At 41.1% G+C, this 12,500-nt stretch overlaps 1 protein-coding gene across 1 annotated transcript in view; it reads right to left on the bottom strand.

Annotated features, from left to right (window-relative positions):
- LOC308376195 (tricarboxylate transport protein B, mitochondrial) overlaps window positions 1-12,500 on the bottom strand; it is a gene marked incomplete at its 5' end in the record, with an annotated part of 33,544 nt that overhangs the window by 9,394 nt on the left and 11,650 nt on the right. Inside the window, 2 exons of the mRNA XM_080852483.1 lie at window positions 9,840-9,939; window positions 11,275-11,382. Coding sequence (XP_080708609.1) covers window positions 9,840-9,939; window positions 11,275-11,382 — 208 coding nt within the window. The remainder of the gene's footprint in view (window positions 1-9,839; window positions 9,940-11,274; window positions 11,383-12,500) is intronic.

The following is a 12,500-nucleotide window of genomic DNA, read 5'->3' as shown; positions in this document are numbered from 1 at the left end:
TGTAGTGTCTCAGCTACTTAAGTCATCTATCTGTAGTAACTCAGCACTTAAGTCATCTATCTGTAGTAGTGACTCAGTTACTTAAGATATACGTATATCTGTAGAGGTTACTTAAGTCGTCACCACATTAACATGCACTTGATATGGCCTTAAACTAACTCATTCTCAAAGGTCACATTAATGTGCACTAGATATGACACTAAACTCACTCATCCTCGGGATGCAAGATAAAGGTCAAAGGTCACATCAGTCTGATATAAACATGTCATTGTAACCACAGGGTAAGATCAGTATAGTTAAGCAATATAGCAAGAGTGGGAGTGGGGTAGGTAAGGGATAATCCCACGGGTGGTGTTCGGCCGTAGCCACCGAGGCCGCCAGGTTATCATCAATGCGAATGTTTCATCGCGGAGTGATTTATTTTTAGCTGTGAAAAGTCCCGTAACTGTAGGTATGTTGACGAATAACCTATAGCATGGAACGTCTCTCGTCCAATCAGAAACAGCTAAATTACGCGCTAGAACCCAATTGTTTTATAAAAGTAATTTAACAACAGTCCATAATAAGCATATCACGCATGACGTAACAATGAAGAACACATCTGACTTGACAGTGTAGCAATGGGGTTGGCAAGTGTGACGTCACGGATCCAAATCCTCAGCTGCCAATGTATACTGTAATGTTAAAGCCAATATTTACGGTTGGATTGTAAAACGCCTGCTAAGGTTACGAAGGCAAGGAACACCTCGTTGAAAAGACGAGACCACGAGGATACATCTACATTTTAAAGTAAGTCGATCAGACCTTTATATCTCATTCAATGAACTCCATGAAATTGCGACTAACAAAAAGGACCCAGTGCTGTTTGTGCTAACGTTAGCCACGCTACAATTTCAAACAGAGTTGTGAGTGTGAATGTGATGAGAGGTGGCAGCTTGAAAGGGAAAGTTCAGGCTTCCATGAAGAAAAAAGAATATGAGGTGGAGGTGAGGAGAAACATTAGCTAAAATATGTGGGTGTCGACTAGAAAACTGATGTAACGGTTCGATGTTGACTTTTACTATGTTAAAATTGCTAGCGATGGATCCGGAAGTGACGATTTTGGTCTTGGTGACGCATCGACTTGCTAACCCCATAGGATACACAAAGATGCTCTCACTGTTGAAAACCTGTTCAGTAAATGTTACTTTGTTGTGTCCCATAAGCATGACACAAACGTGTCCATTTGATAATTTCTTTCGTCCTCTCCACTCCGTGGAACACAGAGCTGCCGGCAAGTTTCTTGTATACCAGAGGCACAAGTTGATATATTAAACTCTTTCGATACCCAGGGGCGGAGATCCCATTTCATTGTAGGGGGGGACAATATGGTAACATTTCAGAGAGTAATTCCGGGGGCGGGGGACATGAAAAAATTGCTTTCACGAGAGCTAGCATAAACTGCTAAATACCGAATTATCTTATAACATTTACAAACAGAAATTCGAAGTGATTTTTGAATGATCTAAACGGCATTAAATGAACTTACACAAAATATCTACTCACATCTATCTATAAATCCAGAAATCTCTGTGTGTGGGTGTGTGGGTGTGTCAGTCTGTCTAGGGCGTATCTCCCTGACGGTAGATACGTTAGTTATGGGATTTCTCATGTAGCTTACGCATGTCATGAACCTGTGCATCCTTGATTTTGAAGATTTTTGAATTTATAGTTTTCGAGATATTTGTATTTTACCGTTTCCCGTAGGAAACAATGGGTTATCGTCTCCCGTCCCGTCGGCACTATGGGTAGTGACGTCACAATCAAACGCGTAGCGTTATTAAACTATCCTGCCTTCACTCAAAGTTCAGAATAACGTTGGATATGATACAGATATGATACAGGAGGATATGGATATGATACAGGAGGTTCGCATTCAAATTCTTCTTGGTGAACAGATACAGACTTTTGCTCAGGTAATCTTAAGACAGTGATTGATTTTATCTATTCGTTTATTTTTAAGCTTCTTTATATTAAGTTTCAAAGTAATGTCTGTTGTACAGTCATCTAACAGACAGGGAATAGTAGCCTAATCCATCAAAAATATTCATATTGTTTATTAGTATACCGTTTGCCGTGCATTGAAATGCATTGGGTTTAGCGACGCGATTTCTAAACCCAATGCATTTCAACGGGAGCCAATACATTGTGACATAGACCAGCGATTTTGGCGTAAAATGTCCTATAGTGTGTAGGCTATTTATGAGGAACACACACTTCGATGAACACACACTTCGACGTCTGGAGTAGGCCTGCTCATCTGTAAGTAAATTTAACCTGTTCACGTTAATTGCTGTGAAATTAGCTAGCCTATTGACGTGCATCGAACGTGCACTGTGCACTGAATTTGGGTGGGGGATAGTAACGCCATCTCCAGTCAGCGCAAATCTCGCTGTAAATTATGTTGGCCCACGTTGTCATGTTATCCTCCCAGTCCTGCACTGAATTCGGTGGGGGATGGTAACGCCATCTCCAGTCAGAGTATTTAAACTGTGTTCCCATTGTAAGGACATTTATTAGCTTACGATCTGTCTGAGAGTGGGCTGTCAAAGCTAGCATCATCGAAGTCATACCGTAGGCTACAAACATTCAATACAATTAACCTACATTTGAGTCCAACTGCATGACCATTCTTACCCTACACTTACCCTTACCCAATAAAGAAGTGATCCTATTTCATGACACTTTATGACATTTAGTTTATAGTTTAGACAGCAATGTTGACATCTATATTCAACTGCATCCACTACATAATCTCAAACTTTATTTGTTGGTATATCTCCAAAAAGGCTAACATATAAACATTTCTTAATGAAAAGGAAACATGCATCACAATAACACTTCAGTGTAACCTGTAGCCTACCTATGTGGAGTGCAAATATGTCTTGCTATTACACTACCCAATAGCTACACCTACGTCTGCTAACACTACAGAATGCATAATTCCTACGGGCACTGCTCTATCTATAAATCCAGGAATCTCTGTGTGTGGGTGTGTGTCAGTGTCAGTCTGTCTAGGGCGTATCTCCCTGACGGTAGTTCCGTTAGTTATGAGATTTCGCATGTAGCTTACGCATGTCATGAACCTGTGCATCCTTGATTTTGAAGATTTTTGAATTTATAGTTTTCGAGATATTTGTATTTTACCGTTTCCCGTAGGAAACAATGGGTTATCGTCTCCCGTCCCGTCGGCACTATGGGTAGTGACGTCACAATCAAACGCGTAGCGTTATTAAACTATCCTGCCTTCACTCAAAGTTCAGAATACCGTTGGATAGAGGAGGTGAGGTCCGCATTCAAATTCTTCTTGGTGAACAGATACAGACTTTTGCTCAGGTAATCTTAAAACAGTGATTGATTTTATCTATTCGTTTATTTTTAAGCTTCTTTATAATCTAAAGACAGTGATTGATTTCGTTTTGTTTATTTTTAAGCTTCTTTATATTACGTTTCAAAGTTTTATAGGCATTATGTGCGCCATTGTTTGTATCCCTCATATCTATTCGTTTATTTTTAAACTTCTTTATAATCTAAAGACAGTGATTGATTTCGTTTCGTTTATTTTTAAGCTTCTTTATATTACGTTTCAAAGTTGATGCGTATGGGCCTCGCATGTAACCAACTCTCATTACCATGTTAAGTAGTAGGCTATATTGTAGTTTGATGTATTTGTATAAGAGTTAGCTTTCTATTCAATGTTGATGGTAAGCCTAGACCAGTGACCATGCGTTCAGGTTTTCAGATGTGTCCCGATGTATCTGTTGTAATTCGTGTGTAGACTTTGTTTTCTCATTATTGCAACTAGTGCAGTGCCCGTAGGAATTATGCATTCTGTAGTGTTAGCAGACGTAGGTGTAGGCTAGCTGTTGTTCAGTGCAGAACTGGGAGGATAACATGACGACGTGGCCCAACATAACTTACAGCGAGAATTGCGCGTATTTCGTGGACTCCATTAGCCTGGATACCAGCCCAAACCCCGCCCACAACATTTTTTGTCAGGGAGATTTGGTCTGGCTCTGGGTTAATTGGGAGAGAGTTTCATCGGTAGGATCAAACCGGACCAATCAAATTGGCAGGGCGGGCTTTATACGTTGATGGACAGATACCAACGCTTGAGATGAATTAACCGGTAGATTCGAACTCCGACCAAGATGGCCGCGTCTCGGGTGCTTAGTGGGGAATATTTTATGTGAATTAAGCTATCTACACGACTTTTTAATGTCTACATTGACTCGGTTAGTTGTGCATGTGCAACACGAATGTTACAGATTATTGTTTGTCTTAACTAAAGTTCTCTAGACGATTATTGTTATATCATTGCTAACGTGTACACAAAAAACCCATCGAAATAGACTGTAGCTTGTAGCCTTAATGCTAATTAATTAACGTGAGCAGGCATATCTCAACAGACATTGACAGCGCATTCATTTTGAAAGAGGAACAGAGAAACGCGATGAAGGCATTTGTCATTGAAAAGATGTTTTTGCCGTCCTTCCTAGGGATCAGGTAAAAGTTTAATCTATCAGATGGTAATAGGCTACTACGTTGCTCTGATTGGTCTAGGTATCCAATTCAGCGAATAGGCATTTTCTTTCCTGGTTCGTTGAAACACGCCCCATAATCACAGCCCAAAGGTCCGGTATCAGACTCATATTCTGACTAGAATCATGAGTATGACATCGTCAGGCTAGGACTCCATAGCAACAGATGGGAAAGCCCGTAGGAATTATGCATTCTGTAGTGTTAGCAGACGTAGGTGTAGGCTAGCTGTTGTTCAGTGCAGAACTGGGAGGATAACATGACGACGTGGCCCGACATAACTTACAGCAAGAATTGCGCATATTTCGTGGACTCCATAGCAACAGATGGGAAAGTAATGTACAATCTGAAAGCCTCCGAGGCTTATCAATATAAGCTACCATTTGTAGCGGCCAATTGCGTTGTGATTTTGATTGGCACCCAGCCGTTTATTCATACACTCTGACAGGTTTAATGAACACAGAGCAAAGGCGATCACACACAGTATCTTCCGAATGACAGCCTTTCCCAGCCAGGGTAAATGCAGACTGAGGTTTATAATATTGCAATAATGAGAAAACAAAGTCTACACACGAATTACAACAGATACATCGGGACACATCTGAAAACCTCTCATTGTGTCAGTAGATGCATGAACGCATGGTCACTGGTCTAGGCTTACCATCAACATTGAATAGAAAGCTAACTCTTATACAAATACATCAAACTACAATATACTACTTAACATGGTAATGAGAGTTGGTTACATGCGAGGCCCATACGCATCAACTTTGAAACGTAGTAACTTCACAAAATTGACATAAAGCATCCTTTTCCTGTGATGGACGTTTCTCTCAGGCAACTTTGGTGAATCAAACTTTCGCGAATAAACTTTTGCGAATCAAAGAGGTAGACTCTAGCTGTGATATTGCATTATCGAGCGTATTGAAAATAGGGCCAAGTGATAACGAGGTGTGACTTTTTCCACTACAACGGTTTTGGGATGCAAATATATCACTCTTTTGAACACATAATGTTTTGGGAAGAGAAACGTTTTATTTTCCTGGGTCTAGAAACCTGCCGGACTACTTTCGGTTTGACCAAAACTGGACGAGAACTCTGCTCACAGGACGCTGTCGGAGGTAAGTCAGCGTGGATTGCATTACACTGGTGATGTAGATGCCATACAACTTCATGTCTTAAAAACCGAACTATCCCTTTAAGTTTATCTTTCGTTGAGAAGAATTCTACGTGTGGTCAGGACCAGTAGTAACTTCACACTTAGCGATGCAATCCAGTAGTAACTTCACACTTAGCGATGCAATCCACCAGGGGCGTTGTTCGGCCTATTATAGAAGAAATACAAAGGATGATTCTGTGTATAGCACATCATGAGAATGTCATTGTTTCACCTGCCTATTCCCATCAAAATAGAAATAAAGAATATTGAATATTTGAAAATAAACATTATACAAAATAATATGTTATTGAACTAAGGAGATGGCTTTTCTGACTGTGTAGTTAGGCTGCAATATTAGGAAATTGACATGTCATTGAGCGCGGGGGGCAGCTTGCTTCATCAGTGGTAGCGCCTGTGCCTGAGATGAGTAACTTTGAGTTGTTTCCCTGAAAGCACTGAAGCCGTTCAACTTGTACATAAGAAGCCTATGAGTTTTTTGTTTTTGTTTATTTTGTATTTCTACTCTCCTTGGTAACTGTACTAATATTGCCTAATTGTACTGTGTCTAAAAAGAGAGAGATGACTTTCTTATAACGCGCCCTTTTGTAGTTGTTTTTCAATAATGCCCAATTATGCCCTGAGTGATGTTTTTTATTTGATCTTTTCTAGCCTATATATATTTATTGAGGTATTGTTCTTATGTCGACACTTGTTATATTGGAACTTCATTCATGAGCCTATACATGGGTTTCTTGTATACAAACATTGAAGGCTGCGCGCGCAAATCCGTGGCAGAAAGCCATCTACCCTGATACAAATGATTACAGAAAACCCAGTTTAAATGTATTGTTTATTACTTATTTAGCCTACCGTTCCCTATTCTGTTGCCATGAATGCTTGCACACACCCTCAACATATTCCCAAACGTAACCTTGTACCTTGTTGAGCCTTTTTCTATATTTGATTTGATTTGATGTTTTGTTTTTCCTGGCAAACGGATGCTTCCTCCTGGGTATACTGAACATCTTACCAACTCTGTTAAAGCAGTTCACCACACAACAACTCCCTGTCATGTTGCCTTCCTGCACAGCTTTCTCATCCACTTCAACGTTATCTTGCTTCTTTCTGCCGCGATATTGCGCACGCAACCAGTGATGACGTAGCCGAGAAACCCATGTATACACAAGTGAGAAAATCGACTCGTCTGACATCGATGAACAGGCGACCTCCACCCTGAGAGATACTTAAGAACTCGTGCACGTGGCGCTCGTGCACCTGACTTTAAGCTGATGTTCGGGGAAACGCTTGTAAATAGAAATTGTTACTGAGTCTACTATGTCGCCAAAATCCACGTAGAACGTTAAGATACAACGTTATCGGGAAACGAGGCCCATATACATAAATAGGCTACATAGGCTTCAATCTTCTGAGTAACTGTATTGTGAGTGAGTTAATTAAGTTCGTTTGTCTTTCTTTTTAAATTACCTTTCACGCGAATTGACAGTTAGAGTTCAGATTCATAAAATTAAATGAGAACACATCAAGAATTGCAGGAACCATAACGGTAACACTGTAGACCCATGAACTACCAACTTATTGCCATGTATCTTTCCACGAAACTCCTATTCTGACACATTGTAACAAAAAATGATCACCTCCCCAAGATTGCGGCCAGTTGACTATGGAGGACCAAACCTGCCATATTTAAAAATGAATGAATGAATAAATAAATGGCCACATCCATGCATTGAGACAGAAATAATTCCTATTCCTTTTCCTATTTCTTTTCCTATTTCTATTCCTATTCCTATTTCTATTCCTATTCCTATTCCTTTTTCTATTCCTATTCCTACTCCTATTCCTATTTCTTCTTCTCAATATGTTAATGAGATGTGTCAATCAAAAATAGGTAGGCGGTATTTGACACACCATTGGCTAATCGTTTTCAATGCATTGTAATGCGATGTTCTCTCAACTACATAGTTAGTCATCATAACTAGCGAAAGCGCAGTTTGCTAGATAGAAAGCTAGCTAACTGCAAGCAGCTTAATTTGATTTGGAGCAGACATATGTGTATTTTGCGATGTATTGAGTTGGGAGTGGGGTCTTACACACTGTTTAATCCACAGCAGGCAACTTTCCTCCTATGTTTTGGGCTTTAGAAATGTGAACAAAAACGACGTGTCCCTCTAATCTCTCAGGGTACCTTGTGTCAGATCTACAAGTCCCGTAGTCACACTTTCGCCATGCTACTCAGACATCAAAGTTGTCTGACCTTCTTTTCTTAGTAGCGGTTGCTAAGGTATGATTGGATATACATTTTAGTTTTCAACGAGATCGGCCAGCCTGGCCAAGTCTCTGGCAATTGCCCTTTTTATGTCTTCCATGACAGCAAGGTAAGGCTAACATAATAGGATACAACGCATTGAAAACGATTAGCCAATGGTGTGTCAAATACTGCCTACCTTTTTTTGATTGACACATCTCATTAACATATTGAGAAGAAGAAATAGGAATAGGAATAGAAAAAGAAATAGAAAAAGAAATAGAAATAGAAAAGAAAAAGAAAAACGAATAGGAATAGGAATAGGAAGGAATAAATGAATAAATAAATACATTTATTAATTTATTTCTGTCTAAATGCATGGATGTGGACATTTATTTATTCATTCATTCATTTGTAATTATGGCAGGTTTGGTCCTCCATAGTTGACACGCGAGCCAAGGAAGGGACCAATCAGCACTCTCGTCCATATTCTGCCCGAATATCGTCATAACCAAACCAAAGCGGGTGGAGCGATCCCAGACACACACTTCGGTCTCAGTCTATTTTGTCCTATGTGTCCATCTGTGTGTGAGTGTGTTTCTATGTGTGTGTGTGTGTGTGTGTGTGTGTGTGAAATGGAGTCTGTTTCCTTTCTGAAGTCATTTCCACAGAGTTCCACAGGGCATAAAATGAGTGACAGCTCAGGGTATGCACCACTGAACCTGTCCATTTAAGAAATGTGCACACACACACACACACACACACACACACACACACACACACACACACACACACACACACACACACACACACACACAAATGCAGACTTACAGGCATCCATACAAAAACACAAATGGCCATACACACAGACAACCATTCATAAACGTACAAACAAACACACACACACACACACACACTCACACACACACACACACACACACACACACACACAAAAGCACACGCACACAAAAACATGGCTGCCAATCAGACTGACCGCATCTATTGTCGCTTTGATCTCAATGCCCAACAACTCTATTTACCATTCCAGTCACAGAAAACACACACACACACACACACACACACACACACACACACACACACTTCTACCTTTGTATGTTAGAGTGAGGGTGAAGGGCTTCAGCTTTGGAAAATGAATTGAAAGGAGCTGCATAATAAAGGTCAGCTGTCTGAATGTCTAATTACACATCCTGGTCATTAAAAGGTACTCTGTGTGTGTGTCTGTGTGTATGTGTAGGTAAGTGAGTATACTGCATGCATATGTGAGTGTGTGTGCTGTGTGTATGTATGTATGTGTGTGTGTGGGTGTGTGTGTGTATATATAAGTGAGTTTTTCCATCTCTGTGAGTGTGTGTGTGCGTGCATGTGTGTGTGTTCATCTGTGTGTGTCCATCTGTGTGTGTGTGTGTGTGTGTGTGAGTGTGTGTGTGAGTGTGTGTGTGTGTGTGTGTGTGTGTATAAGTGAGTCTCTCCATCAGTGAGTCTCTCCATCTGTGTGTGTGTGTGAGAGATAGTGTGTTCGTATGCGTGTGTGTGTGTGCGTCCATCTGTGTGTGTGTCTGTCTGTGTGTCTGTGTAGGTGAGTGAGAATACTGCATGCATATGTGAGTGTGTGTGCTGTGTGTGCTGTGTGTATGTGTGTGTGGGTGTGTGTGGGTGTGTATGTAAGGGAGTGTGTCCATCTGTGTGTCTTTGTGTGTGTGTGTGTGTGTGTGAGTGTGTGTGTGTGTGTGTGTGTGTGGGTGTGCGCGTGCGTGTGCGTGTTTGTGTGTGTGTGTGTGTCCATCTGTGTGTGAGTGTGTGTGTGTGTGTGTATACCTAACAGCTGATTTGGGTATAGATCCATAGACCAGGGAGCTCAGTCCTCTGTAGAGCCCCATCACCCCATGGCTCCCTGTTGTCTGCTTCACACAGTCCACTGCCAACACAACACCATGTTCAGCATTAGAGCAACGTCATGGCAACATTAGAGCAACGTCATGGCAACATTAGAGCAATGTCATGGCAACATTAGAGCAACGTCATGGCAACATTAGAGGAACACCATGGCAACATTAGAGCAACGTCATAGCAACATTAGAGCAATGTCATGGCAACATTAGAGCAATGTCATGGCAACATTAGAGCAATGTCATGGCAACATTAGAGGAACACCATGGCAACATTAGAGCAATGTCATGGCAACATTAGAGCAACGTCATGGCAACATTAGAGGAACACCATGGCAACATTAGAGCAACACCATGGCAACATTAGAGCAACACCATGGCAACATTAGAGCAACGTCATGGCAACATTAGAGCAACATCTTCATAATGTTACAGAAATACCTTTGCGATGTTATAACAATGCCATGATGATATTACACAAATACTATTACAATATTAGAGCAACAACGTACAATATTAGAACAAAACTGAGGCAAAATGATGGTCATTTCCCATCAAAAACGATAGTTTTTACAGGCGTATATTTACTCAAGATCCACAGCTGAAGCCTTCACATTTAAATGTAGTTTACTTATTAGTACTACTGCTACACACACACACACACACACACAAACACACACACACACACACACATACATACACTCACACACTCACACAAACACAAACACAAAACACACACGTCATTAAACAGGTCCTGCAGGTACCTACAACATGCTAGGAGAAAATAAACATGAACTCTCTGAGTGACAGACGGCTCATTAGAGGAAGATCTCAGATCCTCAGCCAGGAGAGGGAGGGAGAGAGAAAAGGAGGGAAGGAGAGAGGAGAAGAGAAGGGGAGAGAGAAGGAAGTAGGAGAAGAGTGGAGAGAGGGAAGGAGAGAAGGAAAGAGAGAAACGGTTGGAGAGAAACAGAGCGAGAGAGAGAAATTCAGGAGAGAGTTTGGGGAGATGAGATTCAATTAACGGTGCACACGACAGACGGTTGGAATGGATGATGGAACAGTAATTAGATAATGAGGTCCGGAGAGGTCTGTGTGTGTGTACATGTCGGTGTGTGTGTGTGTGTGTGTGTGTGTGTGTGTGTCTGTGTGTGAGTGTCTTTCTTGGCACATACAGTGTAGTGTGTGGGTGTGTGGGTGTGTGTATTTTTATGGGCGCACATTTTCACAGTGCATCAGTGTGTGTATTCACTGATCCCTCTGCATATACACAGCAGTGGGTGGGTGTGTTAGTGTAAGTTCACATCCAGGTGTGTGTGTGTGTGTGTGTGTGTGTGTGTGTGTGTGTGTGTGTGTTTACAAACCGATTCCTCTGTAGCGTGGTGGGTTGGCCTTCTCATCCAGCTGCAGCTGAGTCTTCACATACTCTGAGGGGAAGGTGATGCAGATCTCTATCCCACCAGCAATACCACCTGCAACACACACACACACACACACACACAGATTAGAGGTTATTAAGCATGAATCAAACATCTTAAAGGCACAACACACGTGTTAGAAAATTGATCTGATTTGAACAGAAGACTTGTGACTGAGAAAGACCAGAGCAGCTTGTATTTTCACCTTATACCTGATCTACCTGTCTTTCCTCTCCTTCCTCTCTATGTTCTCTCCATCCTACTGTCTCATACTAATTATCACTTTATACCTGATCTACCTGTCTTTCCTCTCCTTCCTCTCTATGTTCTCTCCATCCTACTGTCTCATACTAATTATCACTTTATACCTGATCTACCTGATCTACCTCTCCTTCCTCTCTATGTTCTCTCCATCCTACTGTCTCATACTAATTATCACTTTATACCTGATCTACCTGTCTTTCCTCTCCTTCCTCTCTATGTTCTCTCCATCCTACTGTCTCATACTAATTATCACTTTATACCTGATCTACCTGTCTTTCCTCTCCTTCCTCTCTATGTTCTCTCCATCCTACTGTCTCATACTAATTATCACTTTATACCTGATCTACCTGTCTTTCCTCTCCTTCCTCTCTATGTTCTCTCCATCTCACTGTCTCATACTAATTATCACTTTATACCTGATCTACCTGTCTTTCCTCTCCTTCCTCTCTATGTTCTCTCCATCCTACTGTCTCATACTAATTATCACTTTATACCTGATCTACCTGTCTTTCCTCTCCTTCCTCTCTATGTTCTCTCCATCCTACTGTCTCATACTAATTATCACTTTATACCTGATCTACCTGTCTTTCCTCTCCTTCCTCTCTATGTTCTCTCCATCCTACTGTCTCATACTAATTATCACTTTATACCTGATCTACCTGTCTTTCCTCTCCTTCCTCTCTATGTTCTCTCCATCCTACTGTCTCATACTAATTATCACTTTATACCTGATCTACCTGATCTACCTCTCCTTCCTCTCTATGTTCTCTCCATCCTACTGTCTCATACTAATTATCACTTTATACCTGATCTACCTCTCCTTCCTCTCCTTCCTCTCTATGTTCTCTCCATCCTACTGTCTCATACTAATTATCACTTTATACCTGATCTACCTCTCCTTCCTCTCC

Source organism: Sprattus sprattus, assembly GCF_963457725.1.
Source record: "Sprattus sprattus genome assembly, chromosome: 15".
NCBI lineage: Eukaryota > Metazoa > Chordata > Actinopteri > Clupeiformes > Clupeidae > Sprattus > Sprattus sprattus.
This window is presented reverse-complemented; position numbering and strand designations above follow the sequence as displayed.